The sequence below is a fragment of the Lolium rigidum genome, chromosome 3 (genome assembly GCF_022539505.1).
Source record: "Lolium rigidum isolate FL_2022 chromosome 3, APGP_CSIRO_Lrig_0.1, whole genome shotgun sequence".
NCBI lineage: Eukaryota > Viridiplantae > Streptophyta > Magnoliopsida > Poales > Poaceae > Lolium > Lolium rigidum.
The window spans coordinates 19,231,774-19,249,463 of NC_061510.1; the positions used below are offsets into that span (position 1 = coordinate 19,231,774).

At 47.6% G+C, this 17,690-nt stretch overlaps 1 protein-coding gene across 1 annotated transcript; it reads right to left on the reverse strand.

Moving 5' to 3' along the window:
* Window positions 1-1,176: 1,176 nt before the first annotated feature.
* Window positions 1,177-3,392, reverse strand: LOC124694935 (the record flags this gene model as incomplete). The annotated part of the gene is made up of 3 exons (XM_047227855.1): window positions 1,177-1,569; window positions 2,876-3,125; window positions 3,243-3,392. Coding segments are annotated over 3 exons (498 nt in total), but the record flags the coding sequence as incomplete, so codon positions are not given.
* Window positions 3,393-17,690: the final 14,298 nt, after the last annotated feature.

A 17,690-nucleotide genomic window follows, 5' to 3' on the forward strand; every position in this document is an offset into this window, starting at 1 on the left:
GCGCAACTCTATTTGACGACGACAGAGGTGGGAACACAACATACGAAGTGTTGGTGCTCCCTTATATGCGGACGAGAGTTCTAGGCTCGTTCGAGGCCAATCTAGGCTTGGGCAGACCTGTGGGGCTGTACCCGTTGTTGTAGGTGGGGTGGCACTACATGTCACCTTGGGCTTTCTGACACCAACGTGATGCTACCGAACTCTAGAGGCGGGCTGGACCTCCACGGTCTTGGACCCTTCTAAAATAGATAATACTAATTAGTATTAACATAGAGAGAACGGTGCACAAAATGAAATCATGAGTGTGACATTCAATACGGAGGAAGAGGCGCGGCGGCGCCGGACGGAGGAGATGCCCCAGCGGTGGTGTGCAGAGCGGCGGTGCCAGCGCAGGGAGCGGGAGCTCCAGTACCGTCAACGGCGGGAGGTGATCGAGGAGCGGTTGCGGGAGGCAGTGAAGCGTGAGCAGCGGCAGGCGACGGAGGAGCGTGAGCAGCGGGAGGCGGCGCTGGCGGCCATGGAGGCGACCTGGGGTGCGAGGGCGGATGCGTTGGCGGCGGAGGCCGACTCGTTGGCGGCGCGCCTGGAGGCGCGAATGAAGGAGGAGGAGGAGGCCGAGGCGGAGGAAGAGGAGGCGGAGCAGGAGGACGACGACGATGACGAGTTCGAGTGGTCCGACGACGACGGGCCGCACCCGGACGAGGCGGTGGATCAGCAATGCGCGCTCGTTGAGTCCTTCGAGTCGGAGAAGAAGCTCCAGGACGACGCGCGTGCCCACGAAGAGGCGCAGATTCGCCTCTTATGACAATTCGTTAAATCGATTCTTTGATGATACTACAAAAATAGAAAGCCAAGTTCCTTCACATATTATTGCTGTATCGCTTAGACGAATCATAGTTTTATGGTCCATTTTATAACCATCGAATATATTGCAGGAGAGCTGGAAAGTGCGTGTGCTAACAAATATCTTTAAAATGGATATACTTGCGTCTATGGTTGTCTAAGTGCGGATCACTATATCATACAGTAAGGATAGGTACTGTCTAAAGACATGAACAAGTGATGTTCTCTTTTGCGGCGTGTCTAATTGCCTCTTCGGCCCATCATTCATCTTCAAAATTCATTTCCACAACTGTTTGCAGGAAGACTTCGAAATTCATTTCCACTCCGTAAGACTAAAGACACAGGAGGTCAACATTAGAATTTAGAACACGCATTCCTTGACAGATAATACATCAAATCAAGCATAAACTAAGAAAACAAGATCATGAAATGGCTTGCTGACAGGTAACAAATAACAGGTGAAATCTTTCTCTTTCCAAACATCCTCTATTTTTTCCTCTCTTTACACATAATTCCTGCTTTAATATTTTGGAATGTATTTTGCTACACAATGTGTCTGATTCTCATCTAGTCCCCATTCCTCTTCGTTGCCGGTAGTACGAAACAAAGAAGAAAATCAACAATGAATTCAAAAGGGCAACACGGCGCTAGCATTGCTCTTTCGCTTCACCTTGAAATACACGGGGTCCTTCAGCAGCCTCACGGTCACATTGCTCCACACATCGGATGCAGCTTCAGTGACTTGAAGTTATCAAGTCTCCCGGTGACTTGCCTTCAACATCTACCATTAATTTCGGATTGGACAGACCACAACCACCGGAGTCAGAATCCTCACCGTGACTACCAGTTTCACAACACTTGTGTGTCCAAACTTTAAATGCATCTTATTCACAAACCGTGCGTTTAAATAGGCTCTAGAATGGAGAATGGAACGTATACGATTTACTGGAACATTTTCTAATTTTGCTGGAAAGTTTGAAGTTTAAAATTTCGGACAAAAACTTAAAATGTGGCTTATTCACTACCCATATGTTCAAATTGACTGAAAATATTTCCAAAAATGAATAATACTCCCTCTGTCCATAAATAGATGTTGGAAGGTTCGTCTAAATTCTGATGTATCTATGCACTAAAGAGTGTCTAGATAGATTTGAATTTAGACAAACTTTGGACATCTAAAAATAGACAGAGGTAGTACAATATATATTATTTACTGGAGTTTTTTCAAAAAAATCTAGGAAGTTGGAATTTTGAGCCATTCAACGAGGAAGCGTCGGGCAACATTTGTTGTTGCACCGGTCATTCAACGAGGACGTGTTAGAGGCGACCGTACGATATGCGGAGTGGTGGTCGGCGATCGACAACAATAACGTCGTCGAACTAGGCGGGCCTACTCCTGCTCTGACGCTGGTACCAGCGATAAAGCCAAAGGACGACGACTCCAACGACTTCAAGTTTGGATCGGACGACGATGACAGCGGTGGCAATGGCGCCGATATGCGTCCTCGACTTCAGCTCCTTTGACCGTCCCCATAAGATTTTTGTTTTCATCTAGTAATATATATTTTGCAAACTTTGTACAAATTTGAATGAAATCCGACATTTCTTTTGCAGTTTCAATTTTTACACAACTTGTAAGTTATTAAAGGTCGCCGGTGTGTGAAACCTCTCCCTAAATTAAGGGGTAGGTTCTGACGCTTATTTAGGAGACGCCGATGGAGATGCTCTAAGATTCACTAATATTGTCTTTTCTTTGAATAAATGGCCAAGTGCACGATTGATTAGGCTCCATACATATTGCTAATTTGATTGGACATGCAAGCTAGCAATACTTATATTTACAACAGAGCAACCTCACATTAGTCATACATACGGGAGGCCGGTTTTGACTGTGTTAAAGGGGCCATGTCAAGGAAATTTTGCCTCCACTCGTTCATGTACGTTGGATGAGAAACTAATGGTAGATGTTGGAGGTAAGTCACCGTGAGACTTGATAACACCAAGTCACTGAAGCTGCATCCCCACACATCCGTCGTGGTTGGCAGCGTCGCCATCTCCTCGGCGAGAGCCATGTCCTGCGGCACCACGGACCCAAACACCGTGTAGGCGTCCCTCCACTCCTCGTGGTTTGCCAGGCTGATCAGGAACTCTGGCCCTGACCCCACCCACGCCACGGATCCTCTTCTCACCGCCGAGCACCCTTCTCTCGGTATCTCCTTGAAGGCTACGCCGTCCACTTCCAGTGTCCCTTGAAGCAGCCCATATGGTGGACCAGATGCAGCCTAACAAAAAAAAAAAAAAATCATCAGGCCTATAATCCTTACCAAACGGCAAGTCCAGCAACAAAAAAAATATGCCTTTGGACTCCCTCTTATGCAAGATGGCCATAGACAACATACATTTTTTATGCTGTCGCCTTGTGCATCCCACAGATGCCCACGGCCTTCGGCACGATAGAATCTGCACCCGGCACAGTTGTGCAAGCCCAGGAGCTCGATGAAGTAATCCACAGAACGGGGTGCACAATCAGGCAGCAACTGGATGCAATGGAATTGTATATATTAGGGAAAGGGACAAGAATGTAGCCAATATATGGGCTTCCGGCTCACGTCCGCCAGCGACAGCTTCCGGCTCGCCGTCGCGTCCCACGCAGCCTGCTGCTCCACCTCGACGCGCCGTCGCCGCGGCAGTCGGCGGTGCGCGCGCTCGGGAACATCGTGTGCGCCGTCGCCCCCGACACCCTCCTCTCCCTCGGCGCGCTCCCGCGGCTGGCCCACGTGCTTCGGGCCGGCTCCAGCGGCGCCCAGCAGGCGGCGGCGGCGGCGGTGTGCAAGATCTCCGGCAGCGGCGAGAGGGACATGAAGCGTCTCGTCGGCGAGCACGGCTGCGTGCCGCCGCTGGTGCGGATGCTGGACGCCAAGTCCGCCGGCGCGCGCGAGGCGGCCGCGCAGGCGCTCGCGAGCCTGGCGGCGCACCCGGCCAACGCGCGCGAGGCGAGGAGGGACGAGCGGAGCGTGCCCAGCCTGGTGCAGCTGCTCGACCCGAGCCCGACCAACACGGCCAAGAAGCACGCCGTCGCGTGCCTGCTGGCGCTGTCGTCGGCGAAGCGGTGCAAGAAGCAGATGATCTCGCATGGTGCCATTGGGTACCTCAAGAAGCTCACCGACATGGAGGTCGCCGGCGCCGGGGACCTGCTCGAGCGGCTGGAGGACCGCGGCAGGCTCCGGAGCATCTTCAGTAAGAACTGAGTAATAACAGTTGACTGTTGACGCTGAGCTGAGTAACATTCGTTTTTGCCGTAATCTGTATAGAAATCCGCAGGCTTGATGGATTTGGAGTACGGAGTATTTATTTACCGTGAATATGTCTGTTGTAATAGTTTGCGATGGCCTATGATTATGTTGGGTAGTTCGGGAGCTTTCTAACCTCGTACGTAATACTTTTTCAATTTATGCATGCTAATATATAATAAAGATGGTATATATTCCTGAGTGTTATTCGTGTACACTTTACAGTGCTTTCTTCGTCATCTATCTGAGAACCATTTATTTTGGAGGTTGTGTGCCACGCCCAGGCACTTCTTGCACTTTCGCCGTCACTGGGTTGTCCAGTGAGATCTTGCTGTATTTGCCAACTAAAAACAACACTTGGAAGATGACAGACACATTAGACGGTTCTTTCATTTTCAAATGCTTGCGGACGGCATGATGAGAAGATTAATGTTTTGGATTAGTGCGTAGTTGGAGCACGATCGGAAACAGACAAACTCCGCCTGCACGCGTGCGCACGGTGGGTCTATCAGGCGAGGCGATCCTCCACTTCGCTCTTGATCTCGCCATGATTAGCCACTCGGTCGATCATCGGTTGGTCACTCATACGTAGACATTGGTAGGTACTGTCTAGCAGTAGTGAACAAGTGCTCTTCTCTTTTGCGGCGTGGTTAAGGACACACTAGCTAGGTGGCCTAGATTACAAACGATGGACGTGATCGATCATCCGCCGCAAAGTGTATGCGAGCACGAAATTTAGAGTCAGGGCATCACCAACGGAGCGACACTTAGCGTCCGAAAATGTCCGCGTCCGTTCGTTTGCGTCGGATGGCTCCAGCGGCAAGATGCATTTTTTTCTCAAATTTCCATTTTTTATAACATGCAAATATAATTTACACAGTTAAAGACATGGAAAAAAACCCTAAACGCCTGCGCCTACTGGTTCTCCTCGTCGCTGTCGATCACGACGAGCTCCGGTACCACCCACAGCCAGTGGGGAACCGGTGGAACGTACGCCGGGCGCGCCGACGGTGCTGGAGGTGGAGGAGCCCATGCCTGTGGCGGAGGTGGATGTGGAGATGCCCAGCCTGTGGCGGAAGTGGAGGAGCCCAGGTCTGTGGCGGAGGTGGAGGAGCCAGACCTGAGGTGGGGGCCGTCCATACATACATATGTGAAATCAAAATTTGGAACAACCGAACACGTTTGAACAAATTTCGTGCCAAATGATATGGAACTACTCCCTCCCGTTGGATTTAATCACTATTTATTTCCAGAATATAATTGAATGTGCGTTACAGCGGGCAATTATAGGTAGTAGTTATATCTATATTGCTACCCTAAAAAATGATTGATAAAATAAACACAATTATTCAAAAATAGATTTTTTTTTTGCTAATCCGCGCCATCGCCAAGCAGTGGTGCAGGCTTTGGACTGTTGTGCGGGTAGATAGAAAAGTACGTGAACAGAAGCATGCAGAGTGTGGGTCAGGTGTGTCCACCGGCCCGAAGCTCAGCTCTTGTGACGACCCTCCTGCTGACTCCGCAGTTCGGGCCGCCCACCTCCCGCGACGGTCATTTCTGCACAATCGTCGAAGTTTAGAGCTCGCCCGTCACAAATGGTTGGGGCCGAGTGGCCCAAAACGCCACATGTGACACGAAAACGCGCAAGCTTGTCACAGAAAAAGACATTCGGCGACGGATTTCTCAAACGTCGGTATCAAACGTCATTGATGTCCCAATTGTTTGTACTGTAGATTTCTTTTGAATGCTTTTATACTTGTGAATAATGCTCCATATCATATATGATTAGATTTATATTATAATATTGGTCGAAGAGTCAAAATTGAAGGTTATTCCTAAATTTTGGATAGTTGTTTTTTATTTCACCAAGGCATCATCATATGAGTTTCAAAATACTCATAGTTAATTTTTTTCAAATAGTTTGAACTATAATTCGTAATGTAAATGGATTTATTTTTATGATATTCTATATATTTATTAGGTTATGATTTAAATAATATTATTTGGTAATAAGTTTAGAAGTGAATTAAATTACATGCAATGGCAGCTGCTAACTTTTAAGTGTTAATAAGTTAGAGTTAGATTCTTAAACAATGTGTTGTTGTAAAAAATACCATGTTATGATCATTTATAGGATTTGATATTTGATCCTCATTTAAAGTGTTGTGTAATAGTTCTAGTTCCATTTGATCCAACCTATGGATCAAATTATGTCTACCAAAACAACGTTTTTAGCAAAGGTCACATTGAGGTTTATAGCGCTTGACTTGATGAGCTACTTCAATTCCATCAAGTCAAGTGAAACTTCAGTTACTGTGACAAGTTTTATTTGGAAGCGCAAAAATTCCCTGAATTTTCTATGCATTAATGCAATACACACATCTGCATTCTCTCTTTTTGTAGCCTCCAAACCTGGGATGTTGCACTCACCCTTGACGAGGACGGCAAAGCGGTGGATCCTAAACTCTACCGCTCCATGATAGTTTCGCTTATTTACCTTTGTGCCTCCCATCCGGACATCATGTTGAGCGTTGGTATGTGCGCACGGTTTCAAGCAAATCCGAAAGAAAGTTACCTTATGGCGGTGAAGAGGATCTTCCGATATATAGTTGATACCCCTAACTTTGGACTATGGTAACCGAAGGACACATATTTCTCTTTGTGTTGATTCACGGACTCGGATTGGGCCGGTGACAAGGTGGATAGGAAGTCTACATCCGGTGCTTGTCACTTCCTTGGGCGATCTTTGGTATGTTGGTATTCGAAGAAGCAAAATTGTATCTCTGTCTCTACCGCTGAGGCCGAGTATGTTGTCGCGGCAAGTAGTTGCGCTCAGATTTTGTGAATGAGGCAAACCTTGCAGGATTATGATCTTGAGTATAGCAAGATGCCTCTATTGTGCGACAACGAGAGTGCTATCAAGATCGCCTACAATCCGGTACTCCATTGCAAGACGAAGCACATTAAGATATGTAACCATGTCATTAGGGATCACATTGCTCGAGGCGATATTGTTCTATCTTCCGTTGGCATTAGAGATCAATTGGCGGATATCTTCACCAAGCCATTGGATGAGAAAAGATTCATTGAGTTGAGACATGAGCTAAATATCATTGATCCGTTGAACTTTACTTGACCGTCGTGCGCACATGCCACTCTCTAGTTAATGTCTTGATGAGAAGCACGCATGAACATAGGGAGGGTGCGGTTTAAACTTATTGAGCTGTCCCTCCCTCATAATGCATAAATAAAACAAAAAACATACTCTATTTTTTAATCAAGTGACTAAATAAACTTAATGTTGATTCTTAGTTGTGAGTTCTAGATTCATCTACGCGACTTCACGCTATCATACTCTTACACGGTGGCATCGGCCACCAACCTCCTACTTGAGGAGTTTGTGTTTTTATTTTGTTTCTTTTAACTTTCTTTGAGCTTCTCCTTTTGTGTTTGGTTGTGTTCCCTTTTTTTCTTGTGTTTCTTTTTGGGAATTTCATCTAAATTTGGTATTTCCGAGTTGATCTTTTACAAGCTTAGATGACTAGTATCCTTACCGGCTACCATGTCTAATCCTAAGCCTTCCACCACCCCAAGAACCATTTCCGTCTAAATGCACAACCTCAACAATATAATCTGGAGTTTCTGAAAACTGGCAGCCGGTAGTACCGCCACGATGCAGTGTTCTCACGCTGTCAGAATTCTTGGGATAATGTGTTTGATTTTTTCAAGTCATCATACATAGTTTTTCATTACACTTAAAAAATTAACCACATAAAACTATCATTAGATATCAAAATATTTTCAATACATATCTAATACTTATCCTACAAATATATACGTCCACCAAAATAGCATTATTCATTGTTGATGTCGCCTCTTATAAGCAATTGAGGGCTAAAAGGTGGAATTCGCTTTTAAATAGTGCAACACGGGTCCCAAGCCATAACTGAGGTATAAAATGAGGAATTCACTCAAATTAGCGTCAGTTATTTGGCATTGCATCTTATAAGACATTTCGTTAAATCGATTTCCTGATGATAGTACAAAAATAGAAACCAAGTACCTTCACATATTTGTATCACTTAGACGGATTATAGTTTTATGGTCCATTTTATAACCATCAAATATCTTGGTGGAGTGCTCTAAAATGCATGTGCTAACAAATATCTTAAGAGAGAGCACGGGTAGAGAACAGGTCTTCTCTACCGGTTCGCAAGAGCCTTTAGTCCCGGTTTGCTATTCGGGACTATCAAAACGGGACTAAACCTTTCATCTTTAGTTCTGGTTAGCTTACAAATCGGGATTAAAGGTTATACATGTGGTAGCGATGGATCGCTCTGGCCGGCGAACCTTTAGTACGATTAATATTTGGTTCTGAGACATATTCTTCTTTCATTTTCAAATGTTTTTTCTGAGAAGTTACCACATCTCTATTCATATGTAATATTAGGTTCCGAGACATATTCTTCTTTCATTTTCAAATGTTTTTTTTCTGAGAAGTTACCACGTCTCTATTCATATGTCAACAGATTACAAACGCGAAAACAACACGAAAACTCCAGAAAACACCAGCTATTCTGACACTTTGCACAAAAGGCCTTGCGAAAATAGAGCATTACAAAGAAGCCCATAAGATCTTTGTGCAAACACGCCAACGAGCACCTCCTCGCGGCCTCCGCCGTCGAAGATGCTGGAGGGAGAGGAGATGAAACCAACACACCGAGACTCGGAGAAGCACCCTCGCAGTCTCCACTGCTTTGTGGACCTCTATCCGCACCCGCCGGAAGCGGCGGAGTTGCCTTCTTTGTGGATCATCAGCCGGGGAAAGCCCTAAGCTTGTCCGAGCCGCCACGCCGCCGAAGCCAATCGACGGAGTCGATGGAAAACAGAGACGTCGCCCTTCCGCTTCCACCGCGTCCGCGTCGGAGAAACCAACTCCTAGAGTGTGCCGATGGAAGGCCATCCCTACTCTCGTACGAGATCCTCACAAACTCCGTGGTGACGATGGAGTAGTCGCGGCCACGACGGCGAAGCCCAGAGGACAAAATTCACAACGGGGTCGGCACCGCCACCGCACAAACCCCCCAGGAACCCTAGACCCATGGATCCGCCTGACCCATGGGCACAGACGGCCTTCAACTCTCCGACGTCGCCATGGGAAGCTTCGCTGCGATGGGGAATGAGCGAGAGACACCTTTATTCCTCCCGACGCCGCCTCCACCACCTGTTGTCGTCGGAAACCCACCGGCGGGCAGCGACGGGCAACACCGTAGAGCCGGGAACAACCTAGAGCTGCGGGCGGGCTGAGGTCCCTCCGAGCGACGGCCCGCAAAGCCTTCCGGTCACACGTCCGATGCTCGATGCAAGGGCGTGCCACCTGACCTATACCCGAGTCGGGAAGGTGATGGAGATGCCTCGCTTAGTTTCCTCGCATGGCATACACGTAAACATTAAATACGAGCCTCGATCGGCTCTCAAGGTTGTCTCGTGAATCGGCTCAAGGAGCCGATCCACCCATGATTCGTACGGGGTGCACGAATATATGGTGGTCCCGCTGATCAAGATAAAGCTGATGAGATCTACGACGATTTAGGGTTTTCACCGCATAATCGGATCATCCTACTCCGAGTTGGACCTCGCGGCCACGCACGGTGATCGTAAGCCGATCCTAAACAAGGCCTAAAAACCAACACGAAGTTGATCCCCGAACATCCTGTTTAGGACTAGCGAACGACACCCTACGTGCCGCTGGATCCTCCCCCCCTTTGTAAGGCCTAACTATTGCAGATATTAAACTAATCCTTGTAGAACAAGGAGCAACTGTAACGGATCAGATCTACTAAATAATGATCAAGCGGGGTGCCGCCCCCACACCTAAGATAGGTGTGAGGGCGGCTAGACATGCAAGGGTTGCACTACGATAGCATGTTACGCGAAGAACTATGCTAACCCTAACATATCTATGATAACTACGTTGCTCGCCATCAACAAGGCTTCGATACGAGCAACGCATGAACAACGTGGAGCTTGTGCTGCCTAGATCGCAAGATGCGATCTAGGCAGCATGTCGCTTACCGATAGAAACCCTCGAGACGAAGGAGTTGGCGATGCGTCGAGATTGATTTGTTTGGTTGAACGTTGGTTGTTGTTTATTCCATAAACCCTAGATACATATTTATAGTCCAGGGGACTTTCTAATTTAGGCGTGCACCTAACCGTGCACGGGTCAAACTCTATCTTCTAATCTAAGATGCGATCTACTATATTACAGATACAAGGGCAAACTAGCCCAAACTTTGCATATAAGGCCGATTCACGTATTTCTTCCGTATATAATCTTCAAGTCCATCTTGATCGCGGCCCACCTCTGACTCGGTCAAATTCTGGTGATAACACATGCCCCCCTGGTTTTGGAATTGATAATTCCAAAATCACTCTGTTTTTTCTTCGTCGGATCATGTCGTGGCAGAGCAAAACCGTCGCAGTATTCTCCATCATGATGCCTTGCCTTCAAGAGAGCCCTTAAATTCCTCCCACCAGCTCCAGTGATCCTCTTCTGCGCGAACTCCCATTTTTGAAGAAGGTTGCGACGAAGGACCAGCCGATGATACCCCAATCGGCTTCTAAAACAGAGCATCTACCAGGCCAGCTGCCCCCCGAGCCTCAGTCAAGGCGAGAATAGCGGTGAGGATGCACGGATCAGACAAAGGGCTTTGAACTCAGGTAATTCTGAGACAGCCACCATGCCGAGCCAGCCAAACTTGCCCCCATCGATCGCCTCTTCTTCCGTTGAAAGCAAGCCCACTGAACCTGGTACTCTGAATGCATTCTTGTGTATATCTTCTGGATATTGTCAACATAAAGTAATATAACACGTGCAATATGCAAGTATGTAGGAATCAATGCACAGTTAACACAAGTGTTTGCTTTTTTAGATAGAAGGAAATGGGTAACTGACTCAACAATAAAAGTAGAAGAAAGGCCCTTCGCGAGAGGAAGCATGGATTGCTATATTTGTGCTAGAGCTTTTATTTTGAAAACATGAAACAATTTTGTCAACGGTAGTAATAACGCATATGTATCATGTAAATTATATCTTACAAGTTGCAAGCCTTATGCATAGTATACTAATAGTGCCCGCACCTTGTCCTAATTAGCTTGGACTACCGGATCATCACAATGCACATGTTTTAACCAAGTGTCACAAAGGGGTACCTCTATGCCGCCTGTACAAAGGTCTAAGGAGAAAAGCTCGCATTGGATTTCTCGCTATTGATTATTCTCAACTTAGACATCCATACCGGGACAACATAGACAACGAGATAATGGACTCCTCTTTTATGCATAAGCATGTAACAACAATTAATAATTTTCTCATTTGAGATTGAGGATATATGTCCAAAGCTGAAACTTCCACCATGGATCATGGCTTTAGTTAGCGGCCCAATGTTCTTCTCTAACAATATGCATGCTTAACCATAAGGTGGTAGATCGCTCTTACTTCGGACAAGACGAACATGCATAGCAACTCACATGAAATTCAACAAAGAGTAGTTGATGGCGTCCCCAGTAAACATGGTTATCGCACAACAAGCAACTTAATAAGAGATAAAGTGCATAATTACATATTCAATACCATAATAGTTTTTAAGCTATTTGTCCCATGAGCTTGTATATTGCAAAGATAAAGAATAGAAATTTCAAAGGTAGCACTCAAGCAATTTACTTTGGAATGGCGGAGAAATACCATGTAGTAGGTAGGTATGGTGGACACAAGTGGCTTAGTGTTTGGCTCAAGGATCTTGGATGCATGAGAAGTATTCCCTCTCGATACAAGGTTTAGGCTAGCAAGGTTGTTTAAAGCAAACACAAGTATGAACCGGTACAGACAAAACTCACATAAAAGACATATTGAAAGTATTATAAGACTCTATACCGTCTTCATTGTTGTACCTTTTATCATTATATCGAAGCCGATCGCTTGAACCGGCCTCCTCTTTGTCCTTGCCACCAGAGTGCCTGCTCTCTTCTTTGTCTTTGCCATGGCGGTAAACAGACCCTGCCATGTTAACATCTGACCATAATACTTTGCAATCCTATAGCCGATGGCTGTTCATCGGCTGTTTTGAGAATCCAGTCTCCTTCATCTTCTTGCAGCAACAGGACGGTCCAGACCCTATAGATGACGACGGCTTCCCTTTCAGGCTCCTTTCCGCAGCTCTAGTAGTCTTCTTCTGTAACAACTCGCCGCTTTCGAAGAAGGTTATGGTGCGAGGGTCAGCCGATGACACTCCAATCGGCTTCCAAAAACAGAGTGTCTACCAAATCAGCTGCCCCCGAGCCTCGGTTAAGGTGAGAACGATGGCGAGGACACACAGTTCAGTCCAAGGGCCTCGAACTCAGGCCATTGAGACAGCCACCATGCAGAGGTCCTAGCCATTTCTACGAGCGTAACTGAGAAGGTGGCCAACTTAGCCAGGCCGACGGTAGATCCACCGGAGCCGATCACCTTTTCTTCCTTTGAAAGCCGATATTGCAGACGAAACACCAACGGCCTAATGAGTAAAAGGTTGGAGGTTGGCCTTGAGGCTGAACTGAAAACCGACTTGGTCGAAATCCGTATATTGAACACGCAGCTGGTAGATCTTGTGTAATTGTACTAGTGTCGATGGCTGTGCATCGACTGTATACCATGAGATTTTTTTTTTTACTGGCCGATTTTTCTATCGGCCCCCAATATTTCACTGCACATGTATCGCACATGTTCATAGCATCTGTCTATCTGATTATGTGCCCCCCGAGCCGAATACGTACGGTTCACTGCGGATATCGGCTCTGCGGACTATGACCAATGCCGATTTCCTCGAGCTCTCAAGCCGATGTGTCCCACCGGGCGTGCCGAAATGTGTTGTCGTCGAAACCCACCGGCGGGCAGCGGCGGGCAACACCGTAGAGCCGGGAACAACCTAGAGCTGCGGCTGGGCCGAGGTCCCTCCGAGCGACGGCCCGCAAAGCCTTCCGGTCACACGTCCGATGCCGATGCAAGGGCGTGCCACCCGACCTATACTCGGTCGGGAAGGTGATGGAGATGCCTCGCTTAGTTTCCTGCATGGCATACACGTAAACATTAAATACGAGCCTCGATCGGCTCTCGAGGTTGTCTGTGAATCGGCTCAAGGAGCCGATCCACCCATGATTCGTACGGGGTGCACGAATATATGGTGGTCCTGCTTGATCAAGATAAAGCTAATGAGATCTACGACGATTTAGGGTTTTCACCGCATAATCGGATCATCCTACTCCAGGTTGGGCCTCGCGGCCACGCACGGTGATCGTAAGCCGATCCTAAACAAGGCCTAAAAACCAACACGAAGTTGATCCCCGGAACATCCTGTTTAGGACTAGCGAACAACACCCTACGTGCCGCTGGATCCTCCCCCCCTTTGTAAGGCCTAACTATTGCAGATATTAAACTAATCCTTGTAGAACAAGGAGCAACCGTAACGGATCAGATCTACTAAATAATGATCAAGCGGGGTGCCGCCCCCACACCTAAGATAGGTGTGAGGGCGGCTAGACATGCAAGGGTTGCACTACGATAGCATGTTATGTGAAGAACTATGCTAACCCTAACATATCTATGATAACTACGTTGCTCGCCATCAACAAGGCTTCAGTACGAGCAACGCATGAACAACGTGGAGCTTGTGCTGCCTAGATCGCAAGATGCGATCTAGGCAGCATGTCGCTACCGATAGAAACCCTCGAGACGAAGGAGTTGGCGATGCGCCGAGATTGATTTGTTTGGTTGAACGTTTGTTGTTGTTTATTCCATAAACCCTAGATACATATTTATAGTCCAGGGGACTTTCTAATTTAGGCGTGCACCTAACCGTGCACGGGTCAAACTCTATCTTCTAATCTAAGATGCGATCTACTATATTACTGATACAAGGGCAAACTAGCCCAAACTTTGCATATAAGGCCGATTCACGTATTTCTTCCGTATATAATCTTCAAGTCCATCTTGATCGCGGCCCACCTCTGACTCGGTCAAATTCTGGTGATAGCACCACCACAACGCTGCCGGCAGACAAACTAACCCTACTATCTACACGCCAGGCACACAGATCCACGGTTCCCCCGCTCTCTCGCCGCCGAAGCAGCAGGCGGAGAGGGAGGGAACCGGCGGTCCGGCCGGCGGAAGGACGAGGGAGACTGGGCTCTTCCTGTTTGCCTTTCACGGGCACTGTGTAGCAGGGAGAGGGGAAGAGGAAAGCGGATCCTGCTCCTAGAAGTTAGATTGGACAGTGGCCTTTCATTTTCAAATGTTTGCGGACGGCGTGACGAGAAGAAGATTAGTGTTTTGGATTAGTGCGTATGGGAAACAGACAAGCTCGGCTTGCACGCGTGCGCACGGTGGGTTTATCAGGCGAGGCGATCCTCCAGTTCAATCGTGATCTCGCCATGATTAGCCACTCGGGCAGCCATCGGTTGGTCACTCATACCGCCAACGTAGGCTGAGCAGGAGACATTGGTAGGTACTGTCTAAAACAAGTGAACAAGTGCTCTTCTCTTTTGCGGCGTGGTTAAGGACACATGACGCACTAGCTAGATGCCTAGATTAGGAACGATGGACGTGATCGCTCATCGCCGCAAGGCGGACGCGAACACAAAATTCAGCACCGGTCAGGAACACATGATCGACCGTGCCCATCACTATTTCTAGCTTCTCCTAGTTTCACTAAGTAATACTCCAATCTCAGATAGATCGTGGCTGTTGGCATGGTGTTCAAAGCATTCCCCAGAGTATTAGAATCAGATTCAAAAACCAGTCGATGCAAGCTTAAAGCATCTCTAGCTGCGTCTTCCAAAACGTCCATAAAGGGATCTAGGATGCGTCGGACATTTTCTCATTTCCAGGCCGCGCGCACCAAAGGCTTTTTTCGTCCGGTGCAACCCAATACGGTGTCCGACATCCCAAGCCCATCCCGTTCCATAGGGGATGCTCCAGACATGCCGGACACAACGAAGAGCGAGGCGAGGAGTGGCGTGCCTGACGCGTCAGTGACACATATTTTTTTTTAACTTAACAGTCGCTGATGACGCGTAAAGCACACGCCCGTTGGGAACCCCAAGTGGAAGGTGTGATACGTACAGCAGCAAGTTTCCCTCAGTAAGAAACCAAGGTTTATCGAACCAATAGGAGTCAAGGGCCACGTGAAGGTCGTTGGTGACGGAGTGTAGTGCGGCGCAACACCAGGGATTCCGGCGCCAACGTGGAACCTGCACAACACAATCAAAATACTTTGCCCCAACGTAACGAGTGAGGTTGTCAATCTCACCGGCTTGCTGTAAATAAAGAATTAAATGTATCTTGTGGAAGATGATGTTTGTTTGCGAAGAACGGTAGAGAACAATGATTGCGAGTAGATTGTATTCGGATGTAAAAGAATGGACCGGGGTCCACAGTTCACTAGTGGTGTCTCTCCCATAAGATAAATAGTATGTTGGGTGAACAAATTACAGTTGGGCAATTGACAAATAGAGATGCATACATATCATGATGATTACTATGAAATTTAATCAGGGCATTACGGCAAAGTACATAGACCGCTATCCAGCATGCATCTATGCCTAAAAAGTCCACCTTCGGGTTAGCATCCGCACCCCTTCCAGTATTAAGTTGCAAACAACAGACAATTACATTAAGTATGGTGCGTAATGTAATCAACACAAATATCCTTAGACAAAGCATTGATGTTTTATCCCTAGTGGCAACAGCACATCCACAACCTTAGAACTTTCATCGCACTGTCCCGGATTCAATGGAGGCATGAACCCACTATCGAGCATAAATACTCCCTCTTGGAGTCACAAGTATCAACTTGGCCAGAGCCTCTACTAGCAACGGAGAGCATGCAAGAACATAAACAACATATATATGATAGATTGATAATCAACTTGACATAGTATTCAATATTCATCGGATCCCAACAAACACAACATGTAGCATTACAAATAGATGATCTTGATCATGATAGACAGCTCACAAGATCTAAACATGATAGCACAATGAGGAGAAGACAACCATCTAGCTACTGCTATGGACCCATAGTCCAAGGATGAACTACTCACGCATCAATCCGGAGGCGGGCATGGTGATGTAGAGCCCTCCGGTGATGATTCCCCTCTCCGGCGGGGTGCCGGAGGCGATCTCCTGAATCCCCCGAGATGGGATTGGCGGCGGCGGCGTCTCTGAAAGTATTTCCGTATCGTGACTCTCGGTAATAGGGTTTTCGCGACGGATAGTTTAAGTAGGCGGAAGGGCAGGGTCGGTGGAGGCACGAGGGCCCCACACCATACGGCGGCGCGGGCCCCACCCTGGCCGCGCGGCCCTGTGGTCTGGGCGCCTCGTCGCCCCACCTCGTATGCTCTTCGGTCTTCTGGAAGCTCCGTGGAAAAATAAGACCCTGGGCGTTGATTTCGTCCAATTCTGAGAATATTTCCTTTGTAGGATTTCTGAAACCAAAAACAGCAGAAAACAGCAGCTGGCTCTTCGGCATCTCGTTAATAGGTTAGTGTCGGAAAATGCATAATAATGATGTAAAGTGTGTATAAAACATGTGAGTATTGTCATAAAACTAGCATGGAACATAAGAAATTATGGATACGTTTGAGACGTATCAGTCGCCTACCTCGCGACGGAAGTTATTGGTGCGCAGTGACGGTGCAGTTTCCGCAGAGGCGCAACGATGCGTCTCATCGCGCCTAGCTCTCCATGCCGGCATTAATGCGCGCCACCGCTCCCTCGCCTCCCTCCGGCCTATAAAGAGGGGCCGAGGTCGCGGCCATGGCCGCATCCTTGCTGGAGCAGCAAGGCTTGCACGGTCATCGTCGCCTGCGACGTCGTCGTCTTCCGAGGAGGACTGGGAGTTCGAGTTCATCGTTGTCCTCAATGGTGACCCACTCGACATCCAGAGGCTGCCGGACAAGTTCACCGAGTTCGTCGCCGGGCACGAGCCGGCCACGCTGCAGCTACGGGAGGCTGGCCGCGGCTTCTGCCGGTGGCCGGTGGACGTGCTCTTCGACGGGCGCGACAAGATGTACCTCCACACCGGCTAGGAGAAGTTCGCGCTCTTTCACAACCTTCAAGCCGGTTGTGTACATTCTCCAACCAAGGAGACGAGGAGTTGGCGTGAAGGTGTTCGATGACACGTCCTGCCGCCGGCACTACCACGGCGACGACGAAGAGTACGACGATTGAACACGCCGAGTGTTCTTTCTTCGCAGCGATAATGGTCATGGAGTTTTCTGTATGTTCTCCCTGCATAGGACCAACGGGGCTATCATTACCAGCTGGATTTTCCAGTTTGGGTTACTGAAAGTGTCTGAGAGTGTTCTTTCTTAGCAGCGAACATACAAAACCTGCGAGGCCAACTCTAGTTAGGTTTTCTCATTCTGCAATGTTTTTACTATGTATTAGTTTATGTATACCATGTGCCAAACTATGTATTAGTTTGTGTAAAATCATATTCCCAATTATGTATTAGTTTG